A 24,758-nucleotide genomic window follows, 5' to 3' on the forward strand; every position below is an offset into this window, starting at 1 on the left:
TATAATTGTATGATGCATATTGCAGTACATCTTTCTTTCATTGATCATCTTTTTTAAGCTGTTAATATGTCGAATATTCATTTGTACTCTCCATTGAAAATTGCCTTGAAGTTTTGTATGTACCGTAGCTTCCATTTCCTCGTGTCTGACATGTTTATATGCCGGAGTGTAAAAAGGTTCACTGGGACTGGAGTCTTCCAAATGCAATGGTTCCTCGCCCTCACGGCAAGGCCGAATCTTCTGTATGTTTTTGTGTGACCAAAGCATTTTAATTTTTAAGAATTTTTTTTTCTTGTGTTTCTTCACATAACCCGAATTTTCTTCCCTTGTAATTTTAAACATAACCCTTTCTTTTCCCTTGCAGCAGTGAACATCAGCAGATTTGCAGAAAGCTATTGTGTCCAAACCTATGCTGAGTACGTTGCGAAAAAAGACAGACAAGGCCTAACGAAAAGGAAACGAACAGACGATGGATGGATGGATTTTGAGAGGAAAAGGCAAAAAACGCAATTCACGTATGTTCCCCAGAACTCAAGATATCATTCATGCAGGTGAACGTTCTAGTTCTTAGGTTGTGCACATTTTTAATATGAGCACTCCAACAAAGAAGAAAAAAAAACAAAAAAAAAAAACCTGAAGAACGTAACCATACTAATGTGTTACGGCCAGCCCTCCCCCACCAGTTGTTGGGGCGCGTGACGTTTTTCACCATGGAATGAAAAACTGAAGAGGGTTCTACTCCAAATTTGAGGGGTCTTACCCTCACAATTTAACAGGAAGAAAACAAAAATTAGCTTTTTTTTTTTTAAATGATCTTCCAACTAATGCATTGATCGTCTGCATATACTGTGACATGTCTTCTGTGTCACCACATCTGCAGAAGATACATCAATAAACACTTGGGGTAATGCTAAAAAAAAATGCAGAGGATACATTCACTAGCCAGGAATGGTTCCATGTTCACCGGCATCCTCATTTACAAGGATGTGAAGTTTAGTGACGAAATACCCATTTGTGACCAAAAAGGTCGCATCTTTCTTTTTACTACCCCACCCGCCGATTTAATTAGTTTGCCGTCCCTGTAGGAGGTTCTCTTTAACTTGTACATACGGCTACCATACTTGCATGTAATTGCGAACGATTTTGGACTTTTTTTTTTTTTTACTCTTTTTTGCAACGTCTTTAAATACCTCCCAAAACTTTAGATAAGATAGTGCTCAGATTAAGCCGATAAAAGGTAAAAAAAAAAAAATTAATACAGCAGGACAAAGCCAAGCGTTTTGGACGTTTAGAGAAACCATAAATCATTTTACTCCCTTTTTAATCTATCCCTCGAAGTACTTACAAGCCATACTGGGAATAACATTCATCCTATGTAACAGAACAGTATATCTTTAAATAAAACATCTGGCGGGCAGATGTGCAACTGTAAAGATAAATTTGCATTAAGTGGATAACGAAGAGAAAAAGAGAATATTGAGTCCTAAATCTGACTCCATGCTGTTCTGATCAGTGCTGCACTTGCACAATAGCTGAAAGTTTTTAGTTTTGTTTAAAGGGGTTGGCTAGTTTTAGAAATACATGTTTAAGGCTGGTGCATTTTAAGGTAATAAAAAAGGGTCTCTCCTTTAAAAACCCGGCTCATCTGTGGACTGTGCATTACCCGAATAGTCCATGGTCTAAAATGTGACTTGTGTTGCTGCGCTCCATTTTTCCTTAGATAGAGCTTTTGGAGCAATTCTCCTCCTAATTGATTCCTCAAGATTACTGCAATTTATAGCTTTTTCTACAGTATGGGGTTTGTGAAAAGCGACACCATGCCAGTGTGTTGTGGTTTCCCTTACAGAAAGTATCTTGTCTATTGGTAGATCTGGAAAAAAAAAAAAGAAATATTTTGCAATTCACCACCTGACCTTTTCTTCTTTTATATCCACTATTAGTACCCCCTTTTATTAACCAGAGCTGAGAGATGCTTTACCAGTTTTTCTTTTTCGGATTGTTCCCATGCATCCCTTGATAATTTTAATTCCCTTCTTATTGTGTTTCATGTCATGCATGTGGATTATGGAGACCTCAAAAATTCTCCCTCTTCTCTCCGCCCCCCGTATAGTTTAGAGATGAGGACAAGGTTTCCCGATGAATCCTGCCAGTCCACGTCTAATGATGTCTGGGATAGGGTTGTCGACTTTATTTTTTTATTTTATCAGGACAGTTTTTGGAAAAAAATCATACAGCCAACTTTTATTTACGGACTCGAACTATAGTAAACCAATAAAATCCTAAGTCATACATGCATACAGAGCATAATTCTGATAGGAAGACATTCTCTGCATTCACGGTGAACTATAAAAGGATAATTATACTCATAAGAATCTGAGTTTCTGTAGCTTAAAAAAAGGGACGCAACTTTTATTTATTTTGTACAAACGGGGAAAAAAAGTGCAAAATTTTTACGGTTTGACAACCCAGGTGTGGGATCCTCTGTTTACTAGAACAGACTTCTCATCTTGATGTTTCTCTGTGAATAGTGTCCAATTATCTGATTTATATTTAGTGATGAGCAAATGTGCATGGATAAGGTGTTATCTGAGCATGCTCGGGTTCTAACGGAGTGTCTTCGGCGTGCTCGAAAAATATGTTCTAGTCCCCGCGGCTGCATGTCTCGCGGATGTTTGTTAGGTAATCCCTGAATGTGTTTCAACTGTCAAACAGGCAATCTCTGTGTTGCGGCTGTCAAACATCCGCGAGACATGCAGCCGCAGGGACTCGTACTTATTATTCGAGTACACACGAACATACTCAGTTAGCACCTGAGCATGATCGGATAACGCCTTGTCCGATCAAGTTCGCTCAAGACTAGTTATGTGTCCGAGCCTGCTCACGCTTGTTAACAGACCCGTGTTGAGATATTGAGTCAAAGAAACTTCTAGTTGAGTAAAAATTTATTTTTTTCCATTCTACATGACGGCACCACGAGAGAGGGGATCCCCCCCGATGAGGACAGGAAATCTTCAAGATAAAAGGGGCGGCTCCTCTCTCCGCATCAGTTGGTTTCCTGTCCTCGATGGGGAACCCTCAAGATGAAAACCTCTTGAAGATTCTAGAAGAAAGAAGAGGATGCCTGGGTCGGGTGATTACTGGCAGGCACCGGTCTGCTACACCCGTCACCAGGTACTGGTAGTCGCCTCGGGGGCCATATATTCCTATGCCCCCCCGAGCGAGTGCATGGCCACAGCCCGTGAGGCAATTGCCCGGGTGAAGTTTGATGCCTTGGAGACCACATTGGGTGTACCCTCCCAGATGCCGACATACCCCATAGGAGTCCACGGAGGCCACTTTTGTGCTCTCTCCCTGTTGACGTGTGGTGGCCATGCAGCCCGTGAGGCACATCGGTGCCTGGGCAGAGGTAAGACTCCTCGGAGGACCCTCTCAGAATCCCTCCCTGTTGAGCCCAGGATGCCGGTCACCATTTGGGCCATAAAGAAGAAGCAGTACCTGCAATAATCAGTGGTGGCCAGTGGTGTGATTGCTCCCTCCAGGTAAAATCCAGCACAGGTATGGAGGAGGTGGAGGTGACTGGGCGTCTTGGTAGCCAGGGGTGGTGCAGCGTTATCGCCCCCTCCGGGCAGGTTCAGGTAGGGAGGGGGCGGCGGTGCCGGGTGTCATGGCGGCCGGGCGTCAGAAGAACGCCGGGAGCGCACCTGAAGTGACGCGCCTGACAATGGCAGGACAGACACGCACCAGGAACTGGCCAGAAAGACTCCCCTAGTGTAGAAAGGGAGCGTGCACCCGGGGGAAAGGCTGGCACGCTCCAGGGTATGCACGGGGAGGAGATCAGCACACACCAGTAGTGGTTACTGGGGGTGCAAACAAGTCGGATGTAGTGTGCATGTGGATAACACCCAGGGAGTGCAGGTGACCGGCAGGTGCAGGATCAACCAGGTGATCAGTTGGTTAGAGAAAAAAAAAAAAAAAAAATGGGGTAATGCTGTCATAAGTGCTGGCAGGGGTCACCAACCATTCTAGGTTGAATGTGACTGTTCTCATCTGAAAGCGGCAGCAGCTAACTTGTTAAGATTGAGAGCCTTTTTTGCCAGAGCACTTACAACCGCCCAGGAGGTGCAGGAGTCGCGGTCTCGCTCAGATAAGAGGAGCCAGACGTGCCATAACTACAGTGGAAGTCGCTCGGACAGTGTACGGGAGGATCGTCATGGTGTTAACAAGGAGGGGTCCACAGTCCCGATGGGAGTCATGTGTACAGACCAGTCAGCCTCCAGATCCGGTACCCGTCTTGTGAAACGTCTGAGTGGTGAGTGAGCTTCGAGAAAGTCCAGTACGATAATGTCTGTTCTCTTTCTCTCTCGTCTCCTCTCTCCCCTCTTCTTACATACATTGGCGGGGTAGAGCATTGGAGGTCCCTAAAAAAGGTAAATTAAATGCTAGGAATAAGGAATATTCCTTATGTAAAAAAAAGAAAAGTCCCTTAGGAATAAGGGGTTGTGTCAGCCCTGTACTGTTAGAACAGTATAGGATGAGACACCCGCTCTGCTGAGAGCTGGAGATCCCTGATTGTCAGAAATCTACAATCAGTAAGGGCTTTGCAGTAAAAAAAAAATGGATAGCAAAGCAAGGGATAGACCAGCCCCTCATTGGTCTCTCAGGAAGACCATAGGAGAGCTCTGTTAAATCTCGCTACTGAGAAGGTAGCTCAGATGAGAAAGGTACGTTCCTAGTAGAGGATACAGTACGGACAAGCTTATTAAAGCAGTCTGACCTACCGTGGGGCTGGTAGATTCAAAAGCCATAGAACTTATGTTCGACAAGCTTGCTATGAGGAAAAATGTAAGTCTTCCCTATTTTTGGCAATGGCTCATTAAAAGGGGAATGGGAAAAACCAGAGGGGAAGTCCCATAATCAGTTCCCTGTAAAGGAGGTACCCTTTTGATGAAGAGGCATCCTCATCCTGGGAGGAGGCTTCGAAATTGATGTAGCGATATCAAAGATCGCCAGAAAGTCTTCCCTGCCCCTTAAAGGATTTAGGTTCCCCAAAAGAACCTGTGATAGAAAGACAGATAATTGTCTTAAACCAGCCTGGGAGACCTCAGCTGAAACACTTAGACTGGCCATCACCGCCACTGGTGTGGTTAGATCCCTTAAGATATGGATCAATAACCTAGAAGATCAGCTCGAGCAAAGAATCCCCAGGGAGACTATCCTAGAGGCAATACCAGCCATAAGAGCAGCGGCAGTGTTCCTAGCTGAAACTTCAGCAGGATTCAGCAAGGCTATGCAGCAAATTAGGCCACCGGCCATTCTAGGCTGAGCGTGACTGCATACGTCAGGTGGCGTCCACAATGCAGCTTGAGGCTGGGCTGGGACCGGAAGGGGAGACCAGCCCGCGAGCACAAAGAACTTTAGCTAATGTAGGACGCTGTGCAGGGTGGCTTAAATGCTGGCCGGGGAACACGCAGGCAAAGATGTAACTCTGCCCTTTACCGTGTGAAGGAAATTTCCTATTTTGGTCAGACATTAGATGACGTATGAGGGAAAACCGACAACAAAAAAGAAAATTTTCACAAAAGACAGCCATCTTCAGACCTCTTTCGGCGCTCCTTTCGGAAGGGCCGGAGATCCAGGAGATGGCAATATAAGGATCGAGACAGAAACAGCTCTGACAAAAGATCCATAGGTGGGAGAGGCTTCTATTTTAGCAAACCCTCCAAAGACACCAAAAAACCCTGACAGTCATTCTCAGGTGCACTTCCTCCCAGCTTGGGAGAGGTTCTAGTCTAACACCTGGATCCGGCAAATTGTGGGATCAGGTCTAGAGTTAAGATTCCACCACTGGCTTCCAAGAAGACATATGCAATCCTCTCAAAGAAAGACAGTCTGAAAGGGGAAACAACTTCACTCCTAGACAAACATGTCCTGGAAAAGATTTTGATAGAAGCCCAGATAAGTTCCTGGAGGTCAATTATAATTCTGAAAAGACCTCAATAGGTATCTGATAATCCCAGTGGAGATGATAAGGAGCATTAGAATTCCTCCTTCCTCGAATGTTATATAACAGTTCCGAGATCTCATGAACACTTATCACCAGATCCGGCAATAAGGCCATATACGTCTCAGTGACAGTCCAGATGGGTCTCAGTACTGTCACTTCCAATACAGGGCCCTGCCCTGTGCAGTAGTGATAGCCCTCAAGTTGTCACAAGGCTAATCGCAGAAATCACAGCGCACATCCAGAAGGAAAGATGCTCTGATGATACCCTATCGGGACAACTTCTTGATAATGGGGAAGAAATCTCCCTTACTGTCAAGATCAAGTCAGATTAGTGATGAAAACACTATAGATGTTAGGATGGCAGCTGGACCTCAAAAAAAAAAAAAAAAAAATCCTAACTGGAACCAGCAATGATCTAGAAATTTTTGAGGTTAACAATGAACTCAGTAGAGCAGGAGCATCACCTCCCAGAGGAAGACAAGGGAGATAAAAAAGCCAGAGATAGCTCTGTGGTGGACCATGTTGGTGTTGGGGTCCCTCACCTCCTGCATACCAACGGTGAAATGGGCCCAGTTCCATAAAAAGGAACTGTAAAGGTGTGTGTTGCAGAACAACAGGGAACTGCAGGGAAGGTTAGAGCAAAAGCTCACCCTTCCGGACTCTGTACTCCAGTCACTCAGGTGGTGGTTACAGATGGTCCTCTCCGAGGGGAGTACCCGGCACACACACACTGCCTCCAAGGTGGTCACAACGGACACTAGTCCTTGGCGGTGGGGAGCCCACCTAGACACATTATGGCTACAGGATCCCTGGGCCCAGGAGGAAAAGAATCTATCCTCGAACGATTGAGAACTTCTAACAATCGAAAAAGCGCCAGAGGAATTGTTACCACGCTTAAAATGGACACCACGTGAGAGTCCTATCAGGACAACTAAGCAGTGGTTGCATAGGTAAACCACCAGGGAGACACCCGTTTTCAGTCCTTGAGGCAGATAATCACCGGCCCTTTCAGGCTGAAGGTGACTGCTCTTGTCAAAGGGCCTCCGCTAAACAGCTTGAGGCCGGACCATGACTCTGGCAGAACACCAGTCCCTCTCATTATCGGCCCTGCATATCCGAGGTACAGACAACCTGAAGGCAGACTCTGAGCAGAAACCACTTGAGGCAAGGAAAATAGTACCAAAAAGAATCCGTTTTTCAACGGCTAGGACACATGCGGGAAAATCCCAGTATAGATCTCTCTGCTTCAAAAATGTCAACTGGAAGGTTCAGAAATTCTGCTCCCTAAGTCCAGCGGACAGACCATCGTCAGTATACTCCTTCTGGATAGAGTGGACATCAGGTCTCCTGTATGCCTTCCCTCCAATATGCCTCATACCAGCGGTTCTGAGGAAGATCAGGGAGGACAGAGCCAGAGTGATTTTGATAGCCCTTTTTTTGGCCGATTAGGCCATGGTTCTATTGGCTGAGAGTAATGTCAGTGACAGAGGTCTAGGACCCTCTAACACAGGGTCCATCAGAGATCTGGGCTGCAGTTGACAGCCTGAAATTTATAAGGTCACTACTAGAGGAAAAGGGATTCTCAGTAGCGTTAATATCCACCTAACTCAGTAGCTGAAAACCAGTGACTACAAAAAATTTTTTGTAGGAGGTTATATGAAAATTCTTATCTACCTCAGGCCCGATACTGGAAGGGAAAGTCCCGATAGTGGCAATACTGGAATTTTCAGCAGAAAGGTTTAGGATTGGGGATAACTGTCAGTACCCTCAAAGTACACGTCTCAGCCCTGGCAGCCTTATTCAGCTGCGACCTGACAAACAATAGTTGGGTAGCCAGGTTTATCCAGGCGTGTACTAGAGCTGACTATCCGTCCTCTACTCCTCCTCCTTGGGATCCAAATTTAGTCCTGCCATCTTTGACAGTCCTTTGGAGCCATTTAAAAACACATTAGATAGGGATTCTAACATTAAACAGCCTTATTAAAGGCGGTCGCGTCGGCCAGTAGGTTGAGAAGTTACTCGCATTATCAACAAGACCCTCCCTACACTCGGGCCATAGATGATAGAGTTGTGTTAAAAATTAGATCCAGCATACCTTCTCAAGGTGATATCAAAATTCCATAGGACTCGGGAGATAATCTTACCATCTCTTTTGTCCTGACCCTAATGACCAGAAGGAGGAGAGGCTTCATGGCCTAGATATGAGGAGATGTCGCCTGCAGTATTTGGAGGTAACAGGACCTTGGAGAAAACAGGGGGCATTATTTGTCTCATTCCAAGGGGCAAGGAGGGGCCTTAAAATTCTCTAGACAAACTATAGCTAGATGAGTGAGAAAGGTCATTATGCCAGCAGATAACAGTGCAGGCAGGGCTATTCCAGAAGGCCTAAAAGCCCACTCCACGAGGGCCGTAACGACTTCCTGGACGGAGAGAGCAGACGCTCCCATTTACCAATTCAGTAAAGCGGCCACTTGGTCCACTCTGTTTCACTTTGTCAGACATTATAGGTTAGACCTATTTGCTACCTCTGATCTCATATTTGGGAGAAGAGTGTTACAAGCAGTGATCCCTCCCTAAGAGAATACAAATCTCTGTAACTCTGTTGTGGTGCCGTCATGTAGAATGGAAAAACACGGGTATTACATACCTGGTAATGTGTTTTTTCATGAGACCTGACGGCACCCTTATTGATCACCTCATTAGTTGGGTGCATTACTAGCATTATACACTCCCTTGGGTGTCAGAAATTTAGTAGTGTAAAGGATGTATTATTTATATGTACACTAACCTGCGGCGTTCCTCTTGTGGTCTGTAAAACAACTGATGCGGAGAGAGGAGCCGCCCCTTTTATCTTGAAGGTTTCCTTTCCTCATTGGGCGGATCCCCTCTCTCGTGGTGCCGTCATGTCTCATGAAAAAACACATTACCAAGTATGTAATACCCGTGTTTTTTCCCAATCTTAAATCAACTGTATTATAAACATTCATGGTGGAACAACCTTTTTAAGAAACTTGACTTTAGTGTGAAATATCTGTTATATGATAGAACCGTTTTAGAGAAGAATTAATCTGTTCATGCTTAAAGCGGTGGTCCACTACTGGACAATGGGCTGAGGCAGGTGAGGGGAAGAGAAAAAGTGAAACGTTCCACTCCTCTTGCCCCTCTGTCTGCCTCTCCATTTTTCAGTTTTTATCTCCGCACGTTCCCAGTCTTGATTTAAACATTTAAATTGAACAGATTGATCAATTCTGTCGTGGAAGAACCTGCCTCTCTCAATCTGGAAGATTCACAAGGCCAGCGATTAGAAGAAGCTCCCAGCCCCGCAACTTCAGAGCCAGCAAATAGTAGCAAGCAGAACGCCGACACTGACCAAGCAGGTAAGATACTGTTCCTATAAAACGTTTTCATAGAAATTTCCCTGCATTTTAATTTTTTTTTCTTTACTCTGTATCATGAGTTTGTTTAACCTCTTCATGACTTACGTAGAATTACACAAGTGCTTCTCACAAAATTAGAATATCATCAAAAAGTTAACTTATTTCAGTTCTTCAATACAAAAAGTGAAACTCCTATATTATAGAGAGTCATTACAAACAGAGTGATCTATTTCAAGTGTTTTTCTGTTGATGATTATGGTTTTTTGATATTCTAATTTTAGGAGAATCGCCTGTGTCAAATGTCATGTCTCTGCCTTTGTGGAGCAAGCACTCTGAGCCTGCATCCTTCCTGGCACAGGACAGCTTTAATCGACCATTATGAGCATTTAACGGACGCGGGTGAAGCTGTTAGATTTCACTGTCAATCTCTGCCTGTCGTTACGCTCCTCATGTAAATGCCAGCCCGTAACTGACGTTCATACATCATGATTTCTGCGATGTATAGCACAAGTGATCAGATCGCAGCTTCAACACCCCTAAGGGGAATATTAAATAAATACAGTGAAAAGGGGGGAAAAAATGTTCAAATCAACCCTCTTTTGCACCATTGAAAATTAAAACCATTAAAAATAAAAAATACACATTGTAAATTTCTGAATGCAACAATACCAAATCTATCAAAATCTAAAATAAATTAATCTGATTGGTAACGAAAATAAAATTCAAAAGACCAGAATTTAAGAGGTGATAAAAACATTGCATGTGAACCCCAAATTGGTATCAATAAAAATGCTCAGGGTTTAAAAAATTAAGCCCTCATACCTGCCCACATCAGAAAATGTCGATTAAAAGCAAAAAAAAAAATTTGTACAAATTTCCAAATATTTTTCAGCACTTAAAAATATATTTTTAAAAAATAACTATACATATTAGGTATCTGCATACTCTTAATGACCTGGAGAATCGTATTGCTGGGTCAGTTTTATGTGCATTTTTCCTGCTAGGCAGCCAACCCCACCATGGCTTGTTAGGCTGTGTGCACACGCTGCGGATTATGTGCGGATTCATCCGCGCGGATTTTGTAAAATCCGCAGGTGAAACCGCAGGTCAAAAGACCTGCGGTTTTACCTGCGGATTGCTCTGCAGTTTTGCCCTGCGGTTTTTCATCTCCTCAATGGAGGAGATGGCAAACCGCAGGAGAATCCGCAGAAAGAATTGACATGTCATTTCTTTCTGCGGATTGAAAACCACAGATAATCCACGCGGAAAATTCCGCACCGTCTGCACTGCGGTTTTTGATTCCCATAGGGAATCATGGTACTGTACACCGCAGCAAAAACTGCTGCGGGTCCGCAGCGGCCAAAACCGCTGCGGAACCGCAGCAAAATCCACAGCGTGTGCACACAGCCTCAGGTGTGGGGTGGTGGTTTTTATCAGTAGTTTGCACCTGAGCTGCCCCTTGCCTCTATTAGTGGAGGCCAGCTGCATCCTGCTATATGTGCATTTGTCATCACAGGGTTTTTGGTAAGGCCATATCTTGTTGTCTGGGTCAGTTTTACCATATAGCGAACATGGTAGATTAAAAAAAAAAAAAATGTGGAATTGCACTTTTTTTTTTCCTTTGCAATTTCACCGAACTTAGAATTTTTTTTTCCCTGTTTTCCAGGACATTATGTGGTAGAATGAATGGTGCCATTCAAAAGTACAACTTGTCCCGCAAAAAAAACAAGCCCTCATACGGCCATATTGATGGGAAATAAAAAAGTTATGGCTTTTGGGGGGGGAAAAAAGAACAAAAATCGTCCAGGGGTGAAGGGGTTAAGTAGTCTTCTGAGTTTTGTCATTGGCCAAATTTTTACTGCTTCAGTCACTATAGGGCATCACTTTGTAGCTGCATTCAATCTCCCTGTTGACGACCATTGGGACTACAGAACATCCACCATTATTGACTTTGAGAGGAGGCACTTGCTTCTACTATAATAATCCTGTAAAATTAAAGCAGAATGGAAAAGTTTTAAGTTGGAGATATTTTATGCTGTTTTCCCTACCTGTAGTCTGGGGTTTTGTTTTTTTTTTTTTGTTTTTCCTTTTTTTGGAGGAGGGATGTTTTTTATTTTTGTATTTTTATTTTATTTTATTTTTTTTTGCTTTTGAACCACGTTTACTACAATGAATTGAATCTGTGAATTAATTACACTTTTTTTTTCTCTCTCTCTCTCTCTCTCTCTCTCTCTCTCTCTCTCTCTCTCTCTCAATTTGCCAGAATGCAGTAACCGCGTCTCCTGCGAAGAATTTGAGCTGGTGCACGCTTGGTAGACGCAATGGCCACTCATCTGTGATACCAGCTTTGAAAGCCATATATTTTACGTCTCGCTTGGACATGATTTGGATGCGTATGCCGGTCATACTGAATTACCATCCAGTGACTACAGCCCTTCCTCCCCCTTCTTTTTTCTTTTTTTTTTGGAACAACTGCAAAGCACAACTCTATTGGCCTAAAAATGAAATGTGACCATAAAATTTCTATTTTCAAGGTCGTGCATACTCTTTTCATCAAACATCTTCATAAAGCAAAAAGCTCTGCTGGCAGTTTTATAACTTAAAGTAAATTTACAAGATTTAATTCTTCATTGATGGAACTTTGTAATAGTAATGTATACTGTGGCCTTTGCTATGCAATCTCCAAAGGGACCTTTCATCTGAAGTTTTATAGCAAGTAATTCAGATATTCTATTGAATAATATTTATTAGTGATGAGCGAAGGTGCTGGGATAAGGTGTTACCTGACTATGCTCTGGTGATAAGTGAGTCTTCGACTTGCTCGAATAATATGTTCGAGTCCCCGCGGCAGCATGTCTCACGGATGTCCAACAGGCCCAACACATGTAGGGAATGCCTGTTAGGCAATCCCTACATGTGTTGGGCCTGTCGGACATCCGTGAGACATGTAGCCGCGGGGAGTCGAACAAATGATTTGAGCATGCCGAAGACTCGCTTATCACCGGAGCACGGTCAGATAACACCTTATCCCAGCATCTTCGCTCATCAATATCTATTATACATTATTACTCTCCTCATACATGTTTTTATTGTGATGTGTTTGTGTGATGTGAATGTATGGTTTTTCCCTATCGTACCTGTATTCTTAAGTGAGCGTTTTTGTCACCAAATATCACAAGGGTTGTGCACATGGACTGTATTTTCCATCTTTTTAATGTGTATTTATTAAAATCACCTAAGTATTGTATATGTACAACACATAACTTATGCCATGTGATAATCCTCACGGTTAGATTTTTTTTTTTTTTTTTTAAACATACTTTAAGAAAAAAAAATCTGATTAGTAATGTTGGAGATGGAGGACTGCTTAGCAGATTTTCAAATTTTTATTGTAAGCATTGTGCGACATGCGGAGTCCTCGAAGACAGGTTGCGCAGAGGGTCAAAAGCAACCAGTTTGTCTCGGATCGTGAAGAACTACAGCTGAAGGACAAATTGACATTTTTACAAGAATAATCAGATTTTTTTTTTGTAGGAATTAATGTAGGTGTATGTTATCTATGACCTCTACACAGGTTTTTTTTTTTTTCTTATTGTTTTCTCTACATTTTGGGAAAAAACTTCTTCCTGGACAGAATGTGATTTTTCTTGTTCGTATTCTGTGTTTTAATATTATATATTTAGTTTACACTTAATTTGTCTAAGAGAACATGTGAGGTACAAAACTGTTGAGGAAAAATGTGGATGTGGTAATTCAATTCAAACAAGTATTTGCTTTGTATAATTTTTGTTAAAAAAAAAAAAAACAAATAAAAATAAAGAAAAAAACATTTTTTTTGGGGGGGGGAAATATATAATTAAAACATGCAAATGGAACCAGCTGTATAGATCTGCAATAGTCTATTTATTTCAGAACTATTTAAATTTTTGTATCCTGGAAATAAAAGTGCCTAGTTTTATTTCCGAAATATCAAATTAAAAAATTCCTTTGTAGAAACTATTTTGGCGTCTCCTTGATTTATTTAATTTGATTTCTTAATCTTGTACAGTTATTGAATTTTTATGGCATATCATGTTTATTTTTTGTTAAGGATTAATATTTATCACTGCTTGGTCTAGTTTAATTTTAAAACCTTATTAAGTATTGTTGTGGCTTTTATCTTGTGTGTGCACAACATAGTTTAGAATTTGAGCCAAAACTTTCTAAATCCTCTTCCAAATTTCAAAACTCCTTTAAAAAAAAAAAAAAAAAAAAAGTTTCTCCTATGAAAACTCAACAAACAAAAAAAAAAATCACCATGTGCACATTGCCTCTCAAGGACATACTTCTCTATAGCGCAAGGGAAAGTTTAGCTACTTGTGAATACCCAACTTTTTGGATTGTCCTACACTTTTTTGTATATTGAAGGATTTTATGAGGCTTGTTGGCAGGAGACTACATTATTATCATGTTCTTCAGAAGAAAAAAAAAGATTCTATTGACACAATCCAATCCGGTAGTAAAACTATTCTTAGAAACGAGGTCTTAAACGTGGTGCCACCCTCTCCCCTTCCCTCCTCGCACATCATTGTCTTCAGCTCAGTCTCAACCCAATGTAATTACTTGATGGACGGACACTCTATAGGAATATCGATTTTGTGCAAATCTACATAAGGTCCGCCAGGTTCTTCTCTGCCGTTATCTTGATAATAGAGCTCTGCAAAGGAATACGTGGATTTTGTCCGCGCTGCCCAAATGATGAAATTCCAGAAGGTTAATAAAGTTTGACAGTGGTTTATTCTACCGCTGGTATTTCCTGAAGAAGAGGTTGCAAAAAACCTTGAAACGCGTAGAATAAACCACTGTCAAACTTAATTAACCTTCTGAAATGTCATCAGTTGGGCAGCGCGGACGAAATCCACGTATTCCTTTGCAGAGCTCTGTTTCAGATAGTCGGTGACCGACTTGTGGATCTGCAGCAGCCCTTATCTATACATGCTTTGAATACCTACTACCAGGTGAGCAGTTTTTTGTGAAACCGCTTACTTTATTTGTGGGATAAGACCCTATATTGCGCTTGTGTCTCCCTCTTTCCTCACAATACTAGTTCTCTTGATAATATGCCATCGGGTTGCTGTTCTTCCTCTTCGCATGTGTTCCTTCTATTCTTTCGACCATGATGTCCTTCTCCAGTGATTGCTCTCTTCATACAATGTGTACAAAGTAGGCAAGTCGTAGCTTGGTGATCCCGTCTTCAAGTGACATTTTCTGGCTTGATTTGTTCCTAAATTGATTTTATTCTTCTTGCCATCCATGGTATTGATGACTTTCTCCAGCACCATATTTCAGAGGTGTTAATTTTTTTTCTGTCTTGTTTCTTTATTGTCCTGATTTCGCATCCTCTGCATGGGCATCAAATTAAATTGCTCCACAGGTTTGTATGTAGCCCTGGACATGTAAGCAGCAGATGCTGGCTCAGGTATGGATAGCTTGTCTTTGACAATAATAAACACAAAAAACAACTTTTTTTTTTTTTTTTTTTTTTTTTTAGCATTGATGAAATTGTCCCACCTTGCTCTAGCCAAAAGCTGGTACTGTACCAACAAATGTGTTTGCATGCACAGTGTTGGTCCATCAGACTTCATTCCCAGTTTCTTTATATTCCAGAATCAAGTAGCCTACAAATGCTCCCTGAAAACACATCTGTTTAAACAAACATGAAACCTGCCAATTGAGCTTTAGGTTTATTGTATTTCATAGCATGGCATATCCATGTTAATTTCCTTTAGTGCTTTTGGTAATAAGCCACCAGACAGCATTGCGTGATGTCTAGTTGTCTTGACTCATTGACATTATTGATTGACTCACATGAAACGAGTCTGAGGTTTCGGGTGGCACATGAGCATTCCCCTTGACCACTTGGAAAAGGCTATCAGTTATTAAGGCAACAATCATCCTTCCTGGATGCCGGATTAGTTGTAGGGGGTTGGCTGCTTTTCAAGCTAATGGGTGAATTATGTACCAGATAAAAAGTGATTCACTAGGATTTTTTTTTTTTAACTCCTTTTCCAACATTTAAGACGACAATAAAAATGAGTTGGTTTTCTAGTTTATTTTAATGAGAAACTGATATATAAGCATGATATTTTTTTTGTATATATTGTAAATCTTTTCACGAAATAACCTGTACATCATTATACATACAGTGGCTCATAATGAACCCTTATCTTTGGAGTGGTTTCTATAAGTTGACATTTATTGGGCCTCAGTCATTGAGTGCGTCTTGCGGTAAGTGTCTTGTTGATTCTATGCAAGGAAATCTTTTCTAAATAAAAATTTAAACCGAATCTGTCAGCGGTCCTAATCTCCCTCTAAGCCGCCACCATGTCTATATTGCTGTCTTCCTGCTTTCTAACAAGCCCATCTCCTACTGAAAAATTTACTTTAAACCCTGTTTTGTTGCTATGTAAATCAGTGGAGGACATTGTTTTCTCAAGACTAATCCCCCCCTTCATCATGTAAGCGCCCGTGACCTGATTTGTAAGAGCGACTGCTGGTCAAAATCTGCATTGCTGCATCCCTGGGCATGCGCAGTGTGCTGCTGAAGCCAAGGAGGGTCCACTTGACTTCATTGCGTCTCCCCAGGACAGCAGAACATCGTGCACATGCATAAGATTAGCGAAGAGTTGGCTGAGATGACGCTATTACAAATCATGTCACTTGCCCCGGGGGGCATGCTTAGAAAATCAACTGTTTTTCTGATTTAATTTGTGGACCATACCATTCTTGCAAAATGCAGTAGGCATGATTCGGTGAGGAAAAAAAACAGACTTCTCATGTTGACGTTTCTCTGTGACCAGTGTCCAAAGATCTGGTTATAATTAGTGATGAGCGAACGTGCTCACAGTGCGTCTTTGGCGTGCTCTAATATGTTCGAGTCCCCACGCCAGCATGTCTCATGGCTTTTTGAAAGCCGCAACACATGCAGAGAACGCCTAACAAACAGGTAATCCCTATGTGTTGGAGCTGGCAAACATCCGCGAGACATGCAGCCGCAGGGACTCGAACGCTCCGAATACACTCGGTTAACACCCGAGCTTGGTCAGATAACACCTTGTTCCAGCACATTTGCTCAACACTAGTGGTGATCTATAATTCAAACCAGTACTGCTAACTAGGACAGTGCGTTCACTATGTTGCTCCATGGAACAATATTCTCTACATCAACCGGCTATGAATATATAAACACATCATTTTCAAAGAAAGCTCTTATTGTCTAATTCCCAAAACAGCAATGTATTTTTAAAGCATATAGAAAACCCGAGACGTGCATGGGTTTTTTCTATTTCAGATTTGGGTGATTAATTATAGTCAATGACATCATGAAAGAGGCAGGAAGTGCTGACCTTATCAACTCTACTGCAATGCAACTTTGTGGTATCTGCTCCGATGACATCATAAAGGAACCTTTTTTATCAGCATGAAGGCCTGTCAGACGGTTCTTCATTTCCCTTAGTCATCTTGACTGAAGTCATTAATTCTTGGCTTACAGACTGAATATGCTATTTCATGCTGGTATACATTAGTTTTCATGTGGTTTGCTTCAATTACCACACTTGAATTCAAAGCAAGACCCACAAAAAAAAATGCTTAATTGAGACAGAGGGCACAGGATGTATCAGCTTTTATGTTAAAATTAGACATGTACATGCCCTCCTACGGCTGCCCTGATAAATTGGGAAATAATTATGGCTATGCCAGTCTGTCATTAACTTTTTTTATGGCTTGAACAAAGAGTTTCACTGTTTTCAAAGTTACATATTTCCTTGTCCTATAGCCACGGTCCAAAAATGGCAGCTACTATATGAACTCTTCATCTCATAGAACAACACTGGAGTATGCATGGCTTATATAGGCAACACCATTAGCCAAATATATGAGAGATTTAGGCTATGTGCACACGATGTGGCTTTGTTGTGTTTCCACAGCGGTTTTTCCAAGCTTAAAGGGAACCGGTCACCCCTTCAGGCGATTTTTAAGTAAAAGAGCCACCTTGTGCAGCACTAATGCTGCATTCTGTCAAGGTGGCTCTTTTATTTAGGGTACCTTCCACCGCAGAAATAATCGTCTTTAAAATTGGTCAGACATACCTGATATTTGACAGGGGGGCAGATCTTTCCCCAGCTGACCGAGACGCCTCACATCCATCACTCATGTCTTCCTGTGTTGTTTGCTTCGCCTCTTCATTGTTCTTTTCAAATTCTGGCACCTGTGCTCTATTATGTATTCTGGGGCATGCGCAGTGACCGCTGCCTGTCCTCTCTCATGACTTCCTGGCCTTCCTATCGTGCGGCCAGAGATTCCGCCCTGCAGTCGCTTATAATTTATTCACACTGCGGGGCTGGGAATCTTGGGCATGCGCAGTAGTTATCTGCGGCTCTCAAAAGAGCCACCTTGACAGAATGCAGTATTAGTGCTGCACAAGGTGGCTCTTTTACTTAAAATCGCCTGGAGGGGGTGACAGGTTCCCTTTAATGACAATCCTGAAGTGTTGTGCACATGATCCGGAGGTTTCCCTCCTTATTTGCTTTGTTTTATTTTCTGCAGCATGTTAATTCTTTTTGCGGATCTGCAGCGTTTTTCACCCATTGAGTCATTGAAATCTGCAGCAAAAACGCAGGTGTAAAAAGGTTTGTGGGTTTTCTATGGAAAACGTTGCACAATTTTCAAAGGAAATGATGTCAGAAGGAGGAAAAGTGTGTGGGCGGAGAATATAGAATAGTGCCCATCTTGGTTGAAGCACATAAACAATGGAGTCCTATCCTATGGAGGTAGGACAAGAAAATTGCATCACTTTTTTTTTTTTTTTTTTTTTTTTTTTTAAATATATCTTTATTTAGCTTACAAATCGGCATACAAATCCGCATAAAAAACATGCTGAATTTCCACTGCGTTTTTCTGCCGAGAGCTGCAGAAATTTCTGCAAGCAAATTCGCAATGTGCGCATATAACCTTAGGGAGCTTTACCGGTTAATCCAATATAAACAGATATTGAACCAACACACTAAAGTGACATTCACACCGTCAATATTTGAGTTTTTTTTAGCTCAGTATTTGTAAGCCAAAACAGGAGTGGAACAATCAGAGGAAAAGAACTGTATTTTTATTCGGACTCCCATGACAGCACCACGAGAGAGGGGATCCGCCCTTTAGGAACAGGAAACCTACAGATACAAAAGGGCGGCACCTCTCCCACGCATCAGTTGGTTTCCTGTTCCTGAGGGGATGGAATCCTACAGAAGACCGGATCCCAGGGCCGGCCGGCCGATACAGGTAGCGAGGGGGGTCTCCTACCTCGGCCTGGTGCGGAACTCCTGGAAGACGCCACGGTGGCCCGGCGGTGGTGGATGCAGCAGGGAGTGGCGTCCGGAGGAGGTCCGTCTCCAGGGTAAGACCGCCGCTGGTGAGTATGCCCCCCCGGGGGCTCCCGGCTCCTGCGGCGCAAGTGCGGTGGTAACGGGGGCCGGTGCGGCTGCGGGGTGCTGAGACCAGGGAGCGCTGCATTCCGGAGCGCCCGGGTGTCCCGCGTGACTTCCGGTCGCGGTGACGTCAGAGGGCGGGCGGAGGATGCGCTTCCGGGTCAGCGGCGCCACTGCGCAGGCGCGAGAAGGCTCTAAAGCAAGGAGAATGGGCTTTGAACAGGGATATTTACCACCAGATTGTCCGCAGTTGGGGTCAGCCAGAGGTAGACCTCTTTGCCACCAGAGAAAACAGGAAAGAAGAATCTGCTCTCTGAATCCCAGGGAAAATCCACTGGCAGTGGATGCCCTCCTGATAAGATGGAACTTTTCTCTGGCATACGCCTTCCCACCATTAAATCTTCTACCTCTGGTAGTAAGGAAGATCAGGGAAGATCGGGCAAGAGTCATATTAATTGCCCCCTTTTGGCCCAGGAGAACCTGGTTCGCATGGTTGAGGACCATGTCGGTATGCGATCCCTGGGTACTGCCAAACCTTCCGGATCTCCTCTACCAGGGGCCAGTCAGCCACCCGCAAGTAGCGGGACTCCATTTGACAGCGTGGTGTTTGAGAGGACACTATTAAAGGATAGAGGGTTCTACAAGAATTTAATTGATACCCTCCTTAAAAGCAGAAAACTAACTACCACTAACATCTATGCTAGGACCTGGAAGCGATTCCTGTCCACCTTTCAGTTTGATGTCAGAGACGGAATTCCCACGAAACATATTCTGGAGTTTCTCCAGAAGGGTCTCGAATTGGGTCTCTCCACAAGTACATTAAAAGTACAGGTTTCAGCCTTAGGAGCCTTGTTTGCATGTGATATTGCCAATAACTATTGGGTAGCAAGGTTCATCAAAGCGGCGGCTAGATCGAGATCCATACACAAAGACAGATGTGTGCCTTGGGACTTAAACTTAGTCCTTACAGCCATGACAGAAAGTCCGTTTGAACCTTTGGATTCTGTCTCATTAAAGATTATATCTCTTAAGGCAGCATTTCTGGTAGCGATAACATCCGCACGTAGAGTGAGCGACATACAGGCACTTTCCAGATTGCCCCCTTACACAGAGTTCTTACAGGATAGTGTAATCCTAAGGCCAGATCCAGCATACCTTCCCAAGGTAGCATCACAATTTCACAGGACACAAGAGATAGTTCTGCCTTCCTTCCTCCCTAATCCGACCAACCTTAAGGAGCAAAAACTTCAGGCATTAGATATTAGGAGATGCTTACTTAAATATTTAGCAGCCACGGATCCTTGGAAGAAGGAGAATGCATTATTCCTATCCTTCCAAGGTCCCAGGAAAGGTTGTAGAGTATCAAAACGCACATTAGCAAGGTGGATTAGGGAGGCTATCTCTCTTGCCTACACAGCAGGTGGAGGTCCGGCTCCGCAGAACCTGAGGGCGCATTCCACTCGTGCCATGGCATCATCTTGGGCAGAAAGATCTGGAGTGTCAATTGATCAGATATGTAAGGCGGCCACCTGGTCATCTCCTTCCACCTTTTTTAACCACTATCGGTTAGACATGGGTGCCTCCTCAGATCTCACCTTTGGGCTAAGGGTGCTGCAGGCTGTAGTCCCTCCCTAAATTAATTTTACATCTCTGTAATTCTCTCGTGGTGCTGTCATGGGAGTCCGAATAAAGTATTAAGTTACGTACCGGTAACGGTATTTTTCAGAGGCCCATGACAGCACCCTTAGTTCCCTCCCTTGTTCACATATAGGGGTGCACTCCTTTAGAAGATAGTCCACAATTTACGGTATGAGGGAGATGGTATAAAAATATTTCTGGTAAATAGGGTAGATAGGTTGTATATATTATATGTTGTGTACTAACCATGGTAGCCTCTCAAGCTCTGTAATCCAACTGATGCGTGGGAGAGGTGCCGCCCTTTTGTATCTGTAGGTTTCCTGTTCCTAAAGGGCGGATCCCCGCTCTCGTGGTGCTGTCATGGGCCTCCGAAAAATACCATTACCGGTACGTAACTTAAAACTTTCAGACAATAAGACGCACCTAGGTTTTAGGGGAGGAATTTAGAAAAAAAAATTGAAGCAAAAAATATGGTCAATTTATACTAACATCCTCTATCCTGGTATATTTGGTCCCCTCATCCCTATCTTGGTATACATGGCCTCATCCCGATTCTTGTATGCATAGCCTTTTTACCATCTGGATAGGCATAGCCCCCACATCCCTATCCTGGTAGGCTTGGACCCCTCATTCCTGTTCTGGTATGCATGGCCCCCATCCTGGTATGCATAGCCCCCTCCATCAGGAAACCAGAAAAATCCCATAAACAATTATACTTGCCTTCCTGCGTTCCCTCGCAGCATCTTGTTCTGATGCCAGCAGCTGCTTTATGCTTGTAAGCAGCACATGGCAGTGACGTCATGCGCTGCTTACAAGCCGAGCATAGCTGCCGGAATACTCGCTGCTCCCCACGCTGAGACACTGCGTGGAGAGTGAGTCTTATAGTCTGGATGTACTCTGATTCACAGCTCTGGCTGTGGATTTGAAGGTGGGGGAGAGGCAGTGGGTCACAGGAGGCAGGAACTGGTGGCTGTGCCTTACTCCTGTGCCTGCTGCTAAAGAGAAATGAATATTCACTGCATTCCAAGCCTATGGGAGTGGAGAGCAGTGAATAATCATTCCCTTAAGTAGCGCGGACACGCGAAAGCTCAGCAGCTGCAGGAAGCTGGCAGCTGTTACTAACAGCGTGTTTGCTATTAAAAAGAAATGAATATTCACTGCTTTCCACTCCCATGGGTGTGGAATGCAGTGAATAGTCATCTCTCTTTAGCAGCAGGCACAGGAGTAAGGTGCAGCCGCCAGTTCCTGCCTCCTGTGACCCACTGCCGCTCCCCCACCTTCAAACCCACAGCCAGAGCTGTTAATCAGAGTACATCCAGACTATAAGACAACCCCCATTTTCCTCCACAAGTTTGGAAGAAAAAAAGTGCATCTTATAGTCTGAAAAATACGGTATAATAGAAACAAGTCACCACAAGTCCATAAAAGTGACTCCATTGTTCTTGAGTTTGCAGGTTTAGAATATGTACCCATCCTAATAAATAGAGGGGACAGACAGAGGCCTTGGTTCCAGCCAAGTTTTTGCCCCAGAATTCTTTGAACACTTTGAAATGGGACGTTGAGCAAAAAACAAAAAAGGAGAATTTTGGTGTTTTCACACCACTTTTGGCCTGCTGCTCCAAAATGGGTAGAGCTGGGACAGGGTGTAGCAACGCCCGCTGGACAGATGTATAAAACGTATGCATTTAGGCCTGTAGAAGCGTGAAGTGACATGAAATGGCTGTTGCGTGCAAAGCGTTTCTCCTTGTCCTACTTTACTGCTTTTATGGATTTATAGAAATATAGAAGAAAGTATTATCGCTCATAGTGAGTGCGAACCTTTTCTTTCTTCTTGTTGAACACTTCAAATATCTGCCTATCGGTATCTGCTGTCTCTATAAGTACCATTCAAGAGATGATCCACAGAGGGGTGGACATATCATTGGTGCATCCTGTGCGGCTGCCCAGGGACCCAAGAGGCGGGCCATTTCAACCTCCAAAGCTGGTGCAGTTTTGCATTTTTAGGAGCTCTGAGGCTGCAAAGGGCCTATATAATGTTCTTGCACAGGGGCCCTTTTCTGTCTTTGTCTGCCAGTGGATCCTCATATCCAAATAAGAGTGATGGCAGTGCCAAACACATTTTTATTTTTCGGTTTGTATCATTTGGAGATCAAAAGTTACAACTACTTTACATTGAAACAGTACTAAGTATTCCTAGTACCAAACTAATTTTGAAACACCACATTATTCACTCAGGACAGCAATAATCCAACCATATTGAGTTGCTGCGAGCCAAAGTGTTGGAGGACCTGACATATCTGGTTTATGTAATGCACACTGTTTCCTGTGGGGGTGCTGCAGAGAAATGAATCACTTGTTGCTGGGTTCTTTTGCTGATTATAGGTAATCCAGAGTCTCCAAGGGAGTAGCTAATTTTGTAAACTTGTGTACTTTTCTGATTTTGCCAATGTTTTAGGAAATGGCACAACTTTTGGAATAAAGGCACTGTGTATAGCATCTCCATTCTATGAAGGAAAACCTTCATGCTATTCTGTACCCATGGCAGCTTGTCCTCTTCTTGTATTGTCAGAACATGGGTATTATACTGTATATGCAATTTTATAAAATAGGGATAGTTATATTAAACTGTTTGTTTTTTTTTAATTAAAAAATAAGGTTTCAACCAATGATATCAATAATTACCAGTGCAAATTAGCAAACTGGTTCGTGTACAGATGGGGGCATACATACAGATGTGTGGGTGACTGCAAAATTGGTATAGGCCTCAGCAGGAGGACTTGTTGCTTGTTGTCCTTCCCCCTTTGTCTTTAAGGTCAGGGTCACACTTGTGAGTGCAGCGAGACCTGAAGCTACGGGGACTTATTTTTTTTCGAACACGCTGAAGCCACTCGGTTATCACCCGAGCATGGTCGGATAACCTTATCTGTGCACGTTTGCTCATCACTAATAAGATAACCTAACTCTCCCTACATCCTCGGCAGAGCTTTTGGAAGCCCTTTTTCTCCTTATATTTTTATCCTCGAGTAACATTCCTGTCAGTTTTCAATTTTAGGCATTTTTCCAGACTTCGCAACTTTTTAACTCAAAAAGTAGCGAAAACAAAATAAATGCTTTTTTTTAGTAAATTCATGAACCATTAGTTCTTATTTGAAGAGTGTGGGTCAAATATGCCAGCAAATACAAGATTAAAAAAGTCTCCTCCAATTCCCAATGTCCTGAGGAAAGCTTTACCGGAAACATGGGGCACAAGGAGGTGGCTGAGCTAAGGGAGCTGTCCATTACTACCCCATAAGGGTATGTGCACATGCTGCGGATCCGCAGCAGATCCTGCTGCGTTTGCAGTTCCATTCAAGTCTACCTATTTTCAAAAACGCAGTGCACATGCTGCAGATTTTTCCGCGGGTTCAAATCCGCAGCATGTCAATTTTTTTTTTTGCGGATGCCACTGCGTTTTGACACCTGTTCCAATGTACAGGTGTCAAAACGCAGGTAAAACGCAAGTCATTTTACCTGCGGATTACCAGTAAATCCACGCAGAAAAATCTGCAGGGTGTGCACATACCCTAAAATGGGAAACAGACACTCTAAAGTGGGACACCTTCTCTAAAGGTCCCATAGCATCCTCCCTCTATGGTTTCTATGCTTTTTGGTACACATTAAAAAGTTAACTTGCCAGATGTCATCTTTTCTAGTCCTCAAGGAAAAGCATACTTAATGATATTACTAGAAAATGAAACTATATCACATGTTAACTGGATCGTTAGACAAGATCTCTATCTACAGACGTTACATTGATGTCTAGGGTAAGAATGGATTATGGGCACAGGCCTCTGGATATTTCTGAAATTGGTTATTCAGTGCTGCCTATTCTTTTTCTTCACTGTTCCCGATGTACTCTAGTTTGCCCTATGCAGAGTTTTTCAAGGTGTTTTTTGAGCAGAAGCATAGCGGAAACTCTTCAAACCATCTTCCAAATCTCAAAACTCTTCAAAAACTTATGTTTTCGCTCAGTTTCTTCTCCAAAAACTCGGCAAAAAGACTCAAAGGACACATACCCCTAGAGGTACTGCTCTCCGAAAAAGAGAAGAGCTCAATTGCTTGCTGGAAAAATGTGAATCTAGACTTTCTGCATTTCAGGTGTGTACTGTACTTAGCAAAATATACTGTAAAGATATTTTTTTTTCACTTTCTTCCATTTTAGGAACTTCCACCATGTTCCTGAAGCAAGTGACAGGGTTTGAGTTAAAACATGCTTGTCTGACGTACATGAGAAATATCGGA

General features: G+C 42.9%; 1 protein-coding gene across 2 annotated transcripts in view; it reads left to right on the forward strand.

Annotated features, from left to right (window-relative positions):
* The window catches only part of PARN (poly(A)-specific ribonuclease), a 185,762-nt gene extending 173,571 nt beyond the window's left edge, over nt 1–12,191 (forward strand). Inside the window, exons 22-24 of one of the 2 annotated variants that reach the window (XM_073542882.1) lie at nt 365–551; nt 9,242–9,381; nt 11,645–12,191. In XM_073542882.1, coding sequence (XP_073398983.1) covers nt 365–551; nt 9,242–9,381; nt 11,645–11,697 — 380 coding nt within the window. In that variant the 3' untranslated portion in view covers nt 11,698–12,191. The remainder of the gene's footprint in view (nt 1–364; nt 552–9,241; nt 9,382–11,644) is intronic. The other variant, XM_073542883.1, reaches the window with a different exon arrangement.
* The last annotated feature ends 12,567 nt before the right edge of the window (nt 12,192–24,758 follow it).

Source organism: Dendrobates tinctorius, unplaced genomic scaffold, assembly GCF_039654945.1.
Source record: "Dendrobates tinctorius isolate UK_male_01 unplaced genomic scaffold, ASM3965494v1 ptg000129l, whole genome shotgun sequence".
Taxonomy (NCBI): Eukaryota; Metazoa; Chordata; class Amphibia; order Anura; family Dendrobatidae; genus Dendrobates; species Dendrobates tinctorius.